This window comes from Parasteatoda tepidariorum, chromosome 7, assembly GCF_982258835.1.
Source record: "Parasteatoda tepidariorum strain Cologne lab strain chromosome 7, Ptep-v5.0, whole genome shotgun sequence".
Classification (NCBI taxonomy): Eukaryota; Metazoa; Arthropoda; class Arachnida; order Araneae; family Theridiidae; genus Parasteatoda; species Parasteatoda tepidariorum.
The window spans coordinates 63,353,142-63,368,919 of record NC_141761.1 but is presented as its reverse complement, the minus strand read 5'-3'; the positions used below and the strand labels follow the sequence as shown (position 1 = coordinate 63,368,919).

General features: G+C 27.2%; 1 protein-coding gene across 1 annotated transcript; it reads right to left on the bottom strand.

Annotated features, from left to right (window-relative positions):
• Window positions 1–6,304: 6,304 nt before the first annotated feature.
• Window positions 6,305–13,905, bottom strand: LOC107451271 (uncharacterized). The gene is made up of 4 exons (XM_016067318.4): window positions 13,840–13,905; window positions 11,121–11,235; window positions 8,352–8,467; window positions 6,305–6,398 (listed from the first exon to the last, which is right to left on the bottom strand). Exons 1-4 carry the CDS (start codon window positions 13,882–13,884, stop codon window positions 6,354–6,356), a joined length of 321 nt encoding a protein of 106 aa, XP_015922804.1. The 5' UTR covers window positions 13,885–13,905; the 3' UTR covers window positions 6,305–6,353.
• Window positions 13,906–15,778: the final 1,873 nt, after the last annotated feature.

Here is a 15,778-nt window from a genome sequence, read left to right as displayed (position 1 = left end):
TTCAATGAATTCTTCGATAGTTAATTAAGACCAAAACACAAGCAGGTACTATCCCTTAGACTTAAGTAATAGGCAGGATTTCAATCAAAGTAAAACTAGTGGTCGTCCAATTGATTCAACTAACGAAAGAATTAGGAAATTTAATGAATAATGGATAATTGAGCTCGAAAACAGGTTACTAGGGTACATCAATCAGGTAAAATAAAAGAAGAAGTAAGTTAAAACCTATTATCTAACAAATTCTTATGTTGGAGCTAAACGTAGTTAAAATAGGAAAAAATTAAGAAATGGGCAAACCAAATTCTATTTGCAAACTCTATGATTGAGAGATAGTAAATAAACCTGAAAATTTAAAAATAATAAAGCTTTATACCAGGGGTTTCCAACTGGAGCCCGCAAAGCCTTTTTTTGTGGCCCGCGAATTAAAATATATTATTTGTCATTTTTTTGCGGACGATTTTCGTAAAAAATCTATATGGGTTTGAATTACTTTTTCCGTTAATAAAAACCTAATTTCTTCGTTTCTGTGAAATTTAACACACCAACGATGCAAGGAAATTTATTTCTCAAGTTTTGCATCCAAGAAAATATTTATTCAAATACAAAAATAATCGTGTATGTTGCTCTTTTTTATTTCATTTTTTTGTATTTTAGGAATATAATTTAGCATGTGCGTATTAGAAATTTTCTCGAAGAAATTCTCCGATTTAATTTTTTGAAACCACTCATTTTGGACGAAAATATTTACACACACATTTGTAAATTTTAAATTTAAAATGTAAATATCTGTTCTCTGGTGGTTGCAGCAGACAAACCTGAATTTTCTCATTGAATATTTTGTGTGCTACTAGGTAAGTTTTAATGCCAACTTTTTTAGAGTTTTATATCATAACAATTAGATATCTGTCGCACATTAATTGTTTAATACTTAGGTGCATATTAAAGTTATTGTAGCCCGAAGTTTTATTATTTATTTAATATTTTTAAAAATATTATTAATATGCAACTAAATATTTTTAAAAATCAACTTCTTACTTTAATTTGTAATTCAGTACTTTTGTTTTGTACAACTTGGTAAAAATCTGACAGTAATATTTAATGTTCCTTCAAACATAAAAGAGTCCTACGTAAAATAATGATAAAGTTACGGCCCGCCACTTGATTTGCGCTTTTAATTGTAGCCCCCGGCCTCGTGTAAGTTGGAAACCCCTGCTTTATACGATTAAATAAAACAAAAAATACACCGTCAGGTAAGTAGGAGGGGGTTTTAATCAAATAAAAATCCGCGATTATTTAGAAAAATAATAGTGGTCGATCAAAAAAAAATCGATATTAAATTTAGATGATAAGTTTTCGAAATCAGAAATTCATATTTGTATAGTGAGTTAGAAGAAACTGTACATGTGTCAATTTCCTCAGATTTTGAACATTCTTATGGTGAAAGTGAATTATGTAAGATAAAATGCAAGGTCGCATGCGTAGAAAACATGTGGTATCTGTGATCTTCTTCTTCTTATTGAGGTGCAAGTACTCAATTATAAAAAGAACCTAAAAATACATTAAATTAATATTTTATAAAACTATTAAAAGTGCACGCTAGTAAATATCAAAAAAAAAACTTAGTCTGGAGAATAATGCTTAAGTTAGACTGATTTTTTATGACTGCTACAACTTTTCATTTGTGACTAGCTGAACACTTGTTCTCCATACTGATTTAAAAAAATAAAACTATCAGTAAATCAGCACTAAAAAATACTACGAAATCATGCACAAATCTGTAAGACATAAACCAACACAATTGGGTATACTATAGCCTACGTCACAGGTTGTGTTATTCCTACTAAATTTAACCCATGAACGATATTTTCTGCGAGTCTAACTTCAAGTCACAAATAAACAAACGAAGTATTTGATCGTTTAAATAGCTGCTCGCAAGATTTTATTGCATTATAAGAAAAGTAATTGATATTCGATTTTTGATTAATAATTGATTTATGTGGATAGTGGCATAGAATTTAGCATTGCGTCATGGTAAATGTTATTCCCACTAAGTGGAAGTAGTTGTGTTTTTTTTATATTATACCCAATTAATAAAGTTAGACGAATTCTATTTTTTTATAAATTTTTTTTGGTCCTTGCTGTTAAGAGACTCAACCAAAAAGTGCAATATTCTGTTGTTCTCTGCTAAAAACTACTACTTAACTAAAATAAAATTACTGTGACACCATTTTTACAAAACAACAAGAAACATAACACTTTTATTTAACACAATAAATTTATTCTATAATATCACCATAGCAATCGATGAAACAAACTCTAACTTACAGCTTGCATACACTCCTATAACAAATAAACTAAAATCTAGCTTATAACTTACATGTACTCAAATAGCAAATAAATAAAATGTAGTACTTTAAACACTTGCCGTTGGCTATACTTTACTGGAATAAGCAAAGTGCGTTTCAAGTAGTTCATCCACCTAAACAATAACAAACTGTATTCAGTATCTTTTGGAATGATGTTATTGTTCGAGGCCTGCTCATGATGATTGTAATTTACCATTACCAAGCGATTTTCCTTGATACTTATCCCTTTTGACGACCCATAAAACATATTTTTCTACATTATCTTTAACTGCTCTGCACAGTTTTAATGCAATTTTAATAGGTACCAAATATACTAGTTTTACCTACATTAGTATATGTGGTATTGATTAAAATTGCACCATTTACCACGATAGCAAAAGTGCCTATTACCAAAATTAATTAAGCATCATTGGCTTCAGTAATGGCATGGCGATTGCTTAATTTCCTCCTAAAAAAATTAGTACCATTTCACTATTGGTTTTTTCCTTTAGTATGTAGCTTATATTTTTTGTTCTAATTAGTATCTTTCACTGAAATTTATCAATATCATTGGCATCAGCAATAGCATGGCGATTTTTTTTTTATCTTTCTCTTAGCAAATTTAGTACTATTTCTCCATTAATTTTGCTTTTCATTACTAAACTTTTTTTTAAATTTCAAATAACGTTGATTTTAATTTAGTTTTATAGAAAGACGTTTTAAAACCTTAAAACAAAAATGATGTGGAAAAATAAAACCATAGTTTCATATTACTTGAGAAATATTAGTTTGGTGATGCAATTCGTTTCACGTTGATGCGCTTCATGTTTTGAGGAGGTATAATCAAATTGATCACTGAGTTGATCTGACATATTTCTGGAGAAGCAAAGCTAAGCATATGCCAATAACAATTATTTTTCTCTTCTTTTTCAACTTTGTAACCCCTGTTGTACGTCTTCCAAAGAGCAAGTTCTTTGGGACTGCATCAAAGCCTTTGATTCATTATTTTGTCTGTATTACATTAACTTATTTTCAAACTGAAATTTATTTAAATAGGTTTTAATAGTTTTTTAATATTTTTTATATATTCATAATAGTTTGAATATTTTCTAGAGATAATCGATGAAATCATAAAATTCACTTCATATTTTCACTACCACTGTATAAGAATTTAAGAATAAATTTTTACTAAGATTTATTTTTCCAATCAATTAAAAATTCCGAAAATCATAATAATCAAATACAGTCTAATCGGAACAAAATCGAAAGCATTAAAGAATATATGCAACTCAAATGGATAAAATGTTAATTTTTACTTCTTTTTGAAGTTAGTCTAGAATATGGTTTATTGTGTTCTTAGAAAAAAAATAATATGAAGTAAGAAAAAGGGAGATTTTTTTCACCGTATTTTAATCAATAGACAACTATTTTCGTAAAATTTAAATCTTCTTTACTGTTGATCTGTACAACATTTTTAATTTAATCAAATATTTAAAAAGTATTACTGGAATGAAAATTTAAATGATAAGTTTTCGAAATCAGAACTTCATATTTGTATAGTGAGTTAGAAGAAACTGTACATGTGTCAATTTCCTCAGATTTTGAACATTCTTATGGTGAAAGTAAATTATGTAAGATAAAATGCAAGGTCGCATGTGTAGAAAACATGTGGTATCTGTGATCTTCTTCTTCTTATTGAAGTACAAGTACTCAATTATAAAAAGAACCTAAAAATACTTTAAATTAATATTTTATAAAACTATTAAAAATGCACGCTAGTAAATATCAAAAGAAAAAACTTAGTCTGGAGAATAATGCTTAAGTTAGACTGATTTTTTATGACTGCTACAACTTTTCAGTTGTGACTAGCTGAACACTTGTTCTCCATACTGATTTAAAAAAATAAAGCTATCAGTAAATCAGCACTAAAAAATACTACGAAATCATGCACAAATCTGAAAGACATATACCAACACAATTAATAATTATTCCTGGAATACTGTTCTGAAATATCAATCGTTAATTCAAACACCATTTTCAAGCATGTCATTTTCAAACACCATCGAATAATATGTTCAAAAGTTAAGATAAAAAGAGTTAGTATAAAAAATATATCATACGCAGAGAAAGGTACAAAATAGTATTTAAGTAAAGACAAACTAACTTTCGGGCACTAAAAACAATGTTAATGTTTATGAAATTTCTTTATCAACTTATGCTATTTTCACACTGTTAGGATGCAGCAGCTGTTTTCAGTCTCTTTCAAAATGCTAATATTTTTGCTAATAACGAATGTGTTTACGAATGTGATATTAATGAAATGGCAATGATTTTAAAAATTTTAATTTCAAATTAATGTGCGCAAGATGTCGCTTTCTATTACATCGAAAATACTCTTAAATTCTTTTGATGTCATTCGCTTTCTTAGAAAACAAATTCCTAATTAATCCAATTAGATCAAGTGATAAACACTTTGAATTGGTAGTGATTATATATAATAGTAGCTTTGATTTAGATTGTAGCTATGATTTTATCTAACAGTAGAGAACTTTTAAAATGATATTGGAATGAACACAATCTGGTAAAATCACCGTACTGTATAACAAGAACATTTCTTTAAAAAAAAAAGGAAGGGGGAGGGGAAGAAAGAAAAAAAACATACTTTTGGTTAATGATACCGAAATATATGGTATTTAAACCATTCAATTGGAATTTTTCTATTTATATAATAACAGCTTACTGGAAATTCTGATTTTAATATTATAGTTCTACTTTTTCGTATTAAGTTTAATCAAATAAATGGTTTTTATGCCATGTTCTAAGGTATCATGTTAAAATTTGCATTATTTTACAAATTTTTTTCACAGATTATGTAACCATATTTTATTGTTAATTTTACCAACTTAACCAAAGCATTTCGGTAAAAAGTTCCAAAATTTTTGGTATTCCCATAGAGCTAGAAGCACGGTAAATTTTAGCATATTTTGGTAGTTTTAACCATGCTTTTTTCTTCGATTTTCTAAATTAACCAAAGCAGAGCCTCAAGACTATTGATATAACGACTGCATATTCACGAACAAAATATAAAGTTTTAAGATACATTATAATTAAGAAACTCACTTAATTTTTTCTTTCATTTAGTATTAACTTTAATGTAACAACTTAAAATTTCTCTTTTTTCTTGATAAAATCTAACTTTTTTTTAAATTATTTTCTTTATTTTTCTTCATTAAAATGCTAATAACTTTCAAATAAAGGAATCTCTTATCACATCAAGTTCAAAATAATTTCTGTTGTTTGTGCAATAGAATACGAAGCAAATAAATAATTTTCTAAATACTTCATTAAATTTTCTTGTAAAGAAACATAATGATTATGCACACAAAGTTTCAATTTTAGTAACTAATCGCGAAATTATTGAAACAAATTAAAACAATGAGAGGAAACAATAAATGAAAACAAGATATAAATAACATTACCAGGGAAAAGGAGTATTTACCGACAAGCGTATACAATGCCTAATGATCATTTTAATTATTGTTATTCCGGCCGATGAACTACAGTTTGCTTCTTTGTTATTTAACCAGAAAATAGTGTATTGGTTACAAATACAGGGAAGTAGAACGTAGAAACAGAACACTTGGCGAGATAATAAAATCTGTTTCTTTAGCTTATTCTGTATATTTAAACATTAAAATTTATGTATATATGACAACAAGAAGGAAGAACGGTTCATGTCCAAAAAAAGCTGATTTGGAGAATACCTATCTTCACTGTCTAATAACTCTCGGGGATGCTGATTTTTCACGTTATTGACTTGTCATAACTTAATAATCCATCATTTCAGAAAAAATGTGAATAAACCTTTTTCTTTCCTCCCCAAAGGTCTTTATTTAGTATTTAAGGAATTTAACCACAAAGATAAAAATTCAGAAAACAAAATATGTTAAAACTACACAGACATTTCGAAACTTTTATTTAATAATAAAATGATTAATAGAAATCAAGTTATTCCTCTTCTTCGCTGTTCTCTTGACATTTTCCGGCGATTTTCTGCAAAAGAAATTTTTTTGGTTCAGAAAACATTTTTACAAAACAATTTCACAAATAATAAATTGCTCGACTGGAATAAAATAACATTAATTTTTTATCTAAATATTTTTAACATTTCATTTTTATTCTTATAAATTGATTTCGATAAAATATTCAGTTATTATTGCTCATTTGAGGAAATTATGACTATGGCTATTCTAACTGTTGTTAAAATATCTTGTTTCGAGAAAAAATGTCACACATAACAAGTAATTAATTAATTGTAATCAAGATAACATATAATGTTTACATGCAATTATTATGTTTAAATGTAATGTGTTCACAATATGTTAGCATTACTTCAAATCAAGATTTATGCAATCAAGGTAAGATGTAATCATAAATCATTATTGCTTTAAATTATAAATCAGTATTATATGTAAATATGATTATAATTATAATAAAAAATTACGAATACTAAAAATGACTATTAAAATTGTAATGGTTGCTCATAATGAATCGCAAAAACACATATTTGATTATTTGCGATTTTCTCTTAATGATATTTTGCCCAACTCTATATATTGTCAAATAGCAATGTATTTTGACGTCAATAAGAAAATAAAATCTCTATAATCAAATAGTTTTTTCTGTAACTGTTCTTATCATAAAATAAAAAAATAATTTTTTTTCAATAGTATTCTTCATTATAAATAAATTTTTTGTCCCTAGAAGATAACCCCTTTTTTTCTAATACCTCAATAAGGTGAGAATTTTAAATATTTAAAACAACATTTTTTACAGAAATTTCAAAAAAGATTTATAAAACTCGTAATTGTAATAAATATTACTAATTATTAAAATGCCAAAAATTTTTTTTAAAAAATTCGATTTTAAGCTTTTAAAAAGGCTTTTGTATCTTCTAACTGACTTTCTATCTATCTCTTGTATAAGTAGAAACTCTTCTAATACATATATTTTTTTTTAATTTAAAGAAAGTTTTTTTTAATTCTTTTTTTAATTAAACTTTTCAAATTAATAATTTACGTGTAAATTTTACTTTTTGTAAATCGTTGATCTGAAGGTGACTGATTGAAATATATTTTGAAACCGATTAATTCAAACAATATATGAGATATTAAAAAAATCACTTAGGTTATTATGGTTAGGTTATTATTAAAATCAGTTAGCTTAATATCTTATAGCAGCTCTGATTAAACTTCATAATTGCGACAACATAACTAATTGCCTACACTTTCCTACCTAGAGAATGTATAATTTTTATGAAAAACTATTGTTTAATTTAAACTCTTCTGATAACGTGCACTGTAAAAAATTCAGCATCAAACTACTGTAAAAAGTATCTGCATTGAAAGTAGTGGTATTCTTTACTATAAAAGGCATTTTTACCGGTACATGATACTGAACAAGAAATGTGATATGCCGTAATTTTTATACAAATAATTACAGTAAAATCACAAAATCGCTCTAATTAAATATATATTACTGTAAAAATTACAGCATAATATTTTAAGACATAAATAGGTTTTACGGTAAAAATGAATTTTACGGATAATGCACCAAAGTATCGGTACTTTTTACTGTAATCCGAGACGGAATTTTTTATAAGTACCCTTCAATCATCATTCTTAAAAAATGTCTGAAATTATCGTACATCACTTTAAGAAATTATTGTAATTACGGGACTTTCATTCAAATTTGAAACTTATTAATCTCCTCAAAATCAATGGCTTATTTTAAATAGAAAACAGCGTAAAATTATGATCAATACTCTTTTTAAAAGTTTGCAAGAGAATCAGATTAAATAATTTAAAATTTCCTTTTATTATTATGCTAAAGTTTGATAATTAAATTTTTTTTTGCATTTTCAACTATTCGGCAATTAGATTATCATCAAAAGTATATTATTTGACCCATTGATAATTTTATATAAATTAATAAAGGAATACTTACTCCGAGAATACCACCCTTTGATGAAACACACTTCAGTTCATCCTTGCATGGACATCGGACTTTGAAGACGTGTTTCTTGAAAAGGTGCTTGATTGGCTTCATTTCGCAAATTTGATCTGAAATGCAAAGCGAAAAAATGTAACAATTATTACCATTTTATACGCACCTTTTCGAACAATCATTAATTTCAAAAATTTAATATACCTGAAAAAATGACCAAAACAAAACAGTATATCTGCTTGAAAATAAACAGAAAAAGGAAAAATAAACCAAAGTTTAAAGTTGAGAACAACAAATCCTATACAATTAAAGTATGAAGTTCATATCTGCATTATGCATCAATTTTTCAACTGTTCTGAATCATAAATTAATAGTGTTGGAAATATGGGGCAAGAGTATGCCAAACAATGGTTCTTCACCTTAAAATCATCAATACCGGGAAATACACTTTCCTGGTATTGATAACCTTTTATTTCGAAAACATCAAAAAGTATTCTGAATTTAATATCGTACGAGACTCGAAAACATTATAAAGAGCAAGGCTGTTTCTGCATTACCTAATAATATATTATTTGATATACAGATAGATAATTTGCTAAGCAACTTTGAGCTTTAATCAACTAGGGGTCGGTAATTCCTAATCTAAGCCATTTCAATAAACCAAGGACTAGTTTATTCTAGGTATATCCTTTCATTTAGGTTTTATTCGTAATTTATCAGTATAAACTTTAATGCCAAAAAATATTTAAAGGGTACTCGGTTGATAAAAGTGAAAAATACTAAATAGTTGAAGAGCTTATTGGAAAAACATGTGAACTGACATTTTGAAAACTCTTTTTTCCAGGTTTAAGAACAAACTTCAGATGGTTGCAAGTACAAACCATTAAATTATTCGGCTAAGTCAAATTTCAGATAGAAGAAAGTAATTTATTAAGTAGTTTTCAAAAAATATACCCAACTTTATTACGAAAAAGATATGAAATCCCTTAATTTTGATCTTTACTTATACATATTCTTGTTTAATTTCATTTTACAAAATTGTGCCAGAACTATTCTTTAACTAACTATACTTTCTTTATACATTTGCTTTTGATAGCACTTTATTTTAATGCATTTTCCAATATCCTACAACACCAGTAGGGGAATGCAAAATTTTTCTTTCGAAAAAATTTCTGAAAGTTTAATATCTTTGTCAAAAGAATATGTGGTTTCTAATTAACTTCGCAGTTTTCTACAAAATGCTCCTTCAATTTTCAATAGGCCAGTTCCCGAGTTAAAATATTTCTCAATACTGAAATAATAAGAGAAAAACTGGAATGGTTGGAACTGGTTGGCAAGCGTTAGCGAGCAGGGGGCGCAGCCCACTAGTAAATAATATTAATAGCGTGAAGCTAAATTGTTTTAGACTGTTATTCCATCCGATTTCCCGTATTATCAGATTATCCAATATAATCTATCTGGTGTACTTTAACTATATTTTGGAAACTTAACTTAAAAAATAATCTTCTTCTCTTAAACCTCTAACAACATTTTCAAAAACTTAATATTAAGAGGGTGAAGCTATATCGCTTTAGACTGCAATTCTAACCAATAACCAATATTATCAGGATTATCAGATCATTTGTGCAAAGTAATAATTTTTAATTATTGCTATAACTAAAGAATACAATCAATCTAGTGTACTTTTAATTATATTTCCTTTGTTTTTTAGTTAAATTAGTAAAACGATCTACGCACTATATTGCTCTGGAAGACAAAAAATTTTAAGAGTACAAAGTGTCCCGCAATCAAATTCTTTGTCCAAAATGAATGCTCATGCTCATAAATGGTTCTCTACTTACATTTAAAGCAGAAACAGTAAAGCAGAAACATTATCTACATATGACGCTTCATTAACGAGGAAGGTAAGATTAAAAACATTAATACCAATTTGATTGATCGAAGAAATTGAGCGAAAGTGAAAAACGATTATTTGGAAAGACCTTTGAACTTCACCCGAAATTGATTTGGATTCATTGGACTATAAAAAATTTTAGTGCACAGTAGCCACTATGTTTGTTGCTGAGGTAAACTAAACATGTGCATGTATTCAAAATTTTATTTACTTTATTTCACATTTTTATTTCACTTATACTGTTTTACTTATTTATTTGCTGAGTTTTTGCTTGTTTATTTATTCACTTACAAAGCTTATTTTAGTGCGCATTAGAATCAATTTATGCGTTTATTGCAAAAACACTTCGTTTAAAAAACAATCATATTTTTAGTAATATACCTTCACCAATTTTTTCACACAATTCTTACTTTGTCAAGTTTATAAAATTTCTTGCACAATAACTACAATTCGGTACTTAAATTTGTATTTAGTTTTCCTCAACACCAAAAATAATGGCAACTTTACACCAAGAATTTTTTTACAGTGTGTTAATATAATCTTTTTAATATAACTTTTAATATAACCTTTCTGAGTTGTGAATCGTGAAGTAATTATTAAGCAGTACTTCTCTGAAAATCGCTTTTCGACTGTATTTCTTTCTTTCATTTCTTATTTGACAAGCATTCTAAAGATATAGATAAAGGTCGATACTACGAAACTCTCAATAAATATCACAATAATAAATGTGATATTTTCTAGGTTGTAAATAATTATTTTCCATGCATGTACTGCTCTTCAGGATTAAAGACGCTTAACTATAAAGCTCTCAACAATATAATGTATATTGCACTAAGAAATTGTAAAAATTCCAAAAAATTTGGATTCTGACTTACCAATTTCGTGCTTCTTCTTGCAAATTCCAACTGGAGTGTTGCCAACTTGGATGCAGCATTCTTCAGCACTGCATTTCTCTTCATCTCCGAAGCAGGTCAAGGCTGCGTTTGTTGCCTGCCAAAGAAAACCAAAGGTTACATTTCTATAACTCTATAGGTAACTATAGGCAAAAACTATCAACAGAAATTTTTTTAAACGATTTTAGTTTGAATAATGTATCAAAAAATAATAACAATTAAAATTCGGTAACATAACTATAATAAACCAAATAAAAGTATTTTTTTATCCGCCATTTATAAGTATGTCAAAGTATAAGGCTTCATGTCTAACGTTATACATATTGTAGTAAATATTATTATTTAATAAAACCAAGACAAAATTTGTTAATAAAACGCATTTGACCATAGATTTATCCAAAGCAGATTTGTCCATTTCTTTTTAAATGAATTGAATCAAATATAGGGTTTGATGTCACAAGGTCCAAAAAAGATATGCTGCGCCTAAGAAACGGTTTTTGAAACAAATCAGAATGCAACATACATACTGCAAATTTATCTTACTAAAACAAGTGGAAATATTTCTTTCTAAAGTTTCAAAGTCAAAGAAAGAGGCAAAAGCTTTCTTTCAAAATGAATTTGCCGGGAATAGTAAATTGAGAGTTTAAAACAAACCTATACTCAATACACGTATATGAAAATATATATCAGACACGTATATCAGAAAAGTTTTCATCATTTTCTCATAACTCACCCGAAATTTTGAAAGAGGGAACAAGGCGTAAAAGACGCAGAAATAAACCAAATGAGTCGCGGTTATTTATTAAGATAATGGATGTTAAATGTTAAACTTTCTCTAAAACTTACTCTTTTTATGCTCTTATAAAAAATATTAATAGATTGTTAAATAATTTGTAACTATTATTACAAAGACTGGTGAAGAATCTTTAATTAATGTATATAATAATTTATGCTGAAAAATTAAAAATAAAATAATTTAAGTGATGAATTCATTTTGAAGTCATTTCGAATTCATTTCGAATTAATTTTGATTTTGAATTAAAAATTGTCATTGTATTTTAATTTATACATTACAAATATTTAAAAAAATTAATTAGATAAATACAAAATAATTTCTACCAAATAAATTAATTGAAAAAAATACTTTTAAAACATTAGTTATTTTAAAAAAATCACTTTTTCCAACAAAATAATACGGTAAAAAATTTTTTGTCACAAATTTAATATTTTGAGAAACTCTTTTCCGACGAAAAAAATACATTTAAAAAAACTATTTACCTCAAAATATATTTGAAACCTTTTTGCCACAAATTAGAGTTTTTAAAAAAAACTATTTGCTACAAAATATACTTAAAACCTTTTTGCCACAAATTAGATTTTTTGAAAAAAACTATTCAATTTGAAATAGATATTTTTAAACACTTTTCACAACGAAAAATTTATGCTTAAGGAGAACACTATTGGCCAAAATATAAATGTGCTAAAGAAAACCTGTTTGTTATAAAATAAATACTTTTAAAAACGGTTTGCCACAAATTAAATACTTTTTTAAAAAAAATCAATTTCTTTTAATAACATTCATTCAACAGCCGACCCAACTTCAGATTTACGACTACTAATGTTCAACTGTTTTTTAAACCAATCCGGAAGACAAGGGAACTCCTGGCTCAGGCATAGGGGAAAATTTCTCTTCGTTGAGGTCTTTTTTTTTTCTTTTGATCGAACAAACCTCGTAATTGTGTCAATGAAGAGGAATATCACGAAACCCTCCCACGGTTAGCCTGACAGAAAGGGGACTCTAACCCATGATCCGTCAACCACTGAGGAGATTTTACGCCAGCACTAGTCGGTAAGAATTTGTATCGATCAGTCATTGCTGGTCTAACCAGGTTCACCTCAATTGAACTAAAAAGCAGTTCATCATTAAATACATATTAGCAAAAGAATCCTAAACAAATTAATATTTTTAAAAACTAATTTCAAAATAACTACATTTAAAAATTTGGTCATCAAACAAAAATATTTTAAAAACTAATTTGGTACAATACAAGTTCTGTTATAAAATTATTTGCCACAAATAGAATTCATTCAAAAAAATATTTCAGACAAAATAAATATTTTAAAATAAGAGAAAACTTATAAGCGCTTAAAGTATCAATCTGCCACAAAATAAATGCGTTTAAAAACTACTTACCGCAAATAATATCTACTTTTACTAAAAAAATAAGTTATTTGCTAAAAATTGAATGTAAAAAATTATCAACCAAATATTATACATATTTAAAAATTATTTTTCGAAAAGCAAATAAATTTAAGAAAGACTGTTTAATACATGATAAAAACATTTTAAAAAATCTTTTTGTCACAAAAGGCTTTTTTAAAATTTTTTACATGCATTTAAAAACGATTTTTCAACCAAATTAAAACTGCTTGTAATAAACTATGATTTTCGCCAAAATTATAGCTATTGATGGTATGAATTAATTATTAAATACATCATTGCTATCATACATTGCTCATCAGCTTCCAGTATTATCTATATATTGTGTGTAAAAAGAACAAGTGAGTTGGGTTGGTTCATCTATTTTTAAAAAAAACTGAATTGTTTTAACAGTAAAGGCACCAAAAACTTCTAATAAAATACTTTATTTTGATTCCTGATTACCAAATAAATTATCGTAAGTTACTAAGTAATACTTACCAAAACGCAAAGTGTGATGACAAATAAAGCTAAGAAGACACGCATGTTTCGGCCGATATTTTATCTCGAATAAAACGTAGATAGCCTGCAATTTCTCTTCTTTTATATACCATAATCCTTGCAGAAATCACGGAACTACGGCCATATCACTAAAATATGTAAATTTGATTTACGAAATGGTATGAATGTTCAAATTCTCACAGATACCTACAGCTGCTAAATGTTCCACCTAGAGGATACCTTCTTGCGTAAGTTAAGATGAGAAATAAAATACAATTGATAATCAGATATCGGCTTTCACGTGACTTATTTTTACTAAAATGTTCAAATTGCTTTTTTTTTCTCTTAGATGATTGGTTTTTATTTTTAGAAATGTTTGATTTCTTGAAAACTTGTAAAAGGATCATAACTTACTGACTGATTATTCAAATCAATGTCGCTTTTTCCGAATAATATTTTTACTATAAAATAGTTTACTATTTTTTATCTTAACAAAACTGTATGAAATAATGTGAATTTTATATAGTATGCAGTCATATTTGCTTATAACAAGCTTTAATTTAGCGAGAACCTGGCTTTAACTAGGAAATCGAAAGTACTTGGTTGGTATAATGTTAAGTCTATTGGAGCAAAAGCCGCCTTTGCGAGATAACATCTGTTTTAGAGAGCAATATTTTTAAGATTCATAAAATTTCTTTCTTGCATTCTCTAGATATTATAATCCAATCTTAAAAAAGCAATATCCCAATTCTAACCAATGACCAATATAATCCTTTAATATCCCAACTAAAAGTTAGTGGCGCTCTATAAATCAACAAAGAGACAATAAGACAGTCTTTTAAAACAATTTAACTCACTTCTTTTGTACTGTACATAAATATACAAATAAATTATGTAAATACTATTATTAAAATTTAATATTTATCCATGAACTTTTACGATTTTCTTCACAAACTCGTTTTAAACGAGTACTCTGCTATAGTAAGCAAATGTTGCAGTACCTTCCTGCTTGTTAATAATAATTTCTACTGTAGATAATTAACACCCGAAATTTCTTTCACAATTATATCCAAAAAATTTTCATATTGCGCTGATAAAAATATAGAAAAATGATATAATTAATATTTGTTAATAATCTCTTGTTTCAGATAATAGCTATTCGTACAAATTAGACTCGAGCTTATTTTTGTTTTGGATACATGGATGAAAGGAAGGAAAGTTAACGAGCACGGAACTTCAAAACATGAGGCTTCACTTTTATAATGTTTTAAAGTTAAATTTTTCAAGTATCTGATAGTGGGCAAGTTTTATAAGAGATTATGTATAACCAAAAAAAATAATCAGTTATGGTTTGCTGTTGCGCTCTTTATTCAGAGTGTTCAGCGTTTCCTGGATTTTAAATTATGTGTCATGAAAATTTACGTGAGTTGAAGTAAAATCTAAAATAGTCCATTTAAAGTGAAGATTATTTAAGTTATTTTACAAGTTAAACATCGGCTTACGAATTTATTAATCAATTGCAACTGGTCGATTACAGCGTTTTAAAAGCTGTAAAACTGTATTGAGTGATTCAGAAAATAAACTTGTTGAAGAAAGTATACAGTCTAACACCCGAATCAACCTTGAGGGATTCTGATTGTTGGTTGGGAAAAATTTCTCGTATATTATAATCTTTATATGTGTTTATGATGATGTTTACAAAACATTTAAAATTCCACAGTATTTCAACAGGTACAAGAGAGCTTCTGTTGTTTTTTTTTCGTATTGTTAACTGTTTAGAGCTTTTTTCGAAATCTATGAAATTTAAGTACATTCCTGATTGTCAATCAATTGATTGTTCGACTATAATCTTTAATGTTGTGAAGTGGTCAGCACAGGATCAATTAGTTCTGAAATATGTTTGCTTTGGCCGTAAGCTTTTGTCAAAAGAATTTTTTAT

What these genes read in the sequence shown, in the direction of transcription:
- LOC107451271 (XM_016067318.4), bottom strand. Translation starts at nt 13,884, where the DNA reads ATGCGTGTCTTCTTAGCTTTATTTGTCATCACACTTTGCGTTTTG. An exon ending in TCATCACACTTTGCGTTTTG is followed by an intron (nt 11,236 to 13,839) that starts GTAAGTATTACT and finishes TTTCTTTGGCAG; the next exon opens with GCAACAAACGCAGCCTTGAC. An exon ending in CAAGAAGAAGCACGAAATTG is followed by an intron (nt 8,468 to 11,120) that starts GTAAGTCAGAAT and finishes TTTGCATTTCAG; the next exon opens with ATCAAATTTGCGAAATGAAG.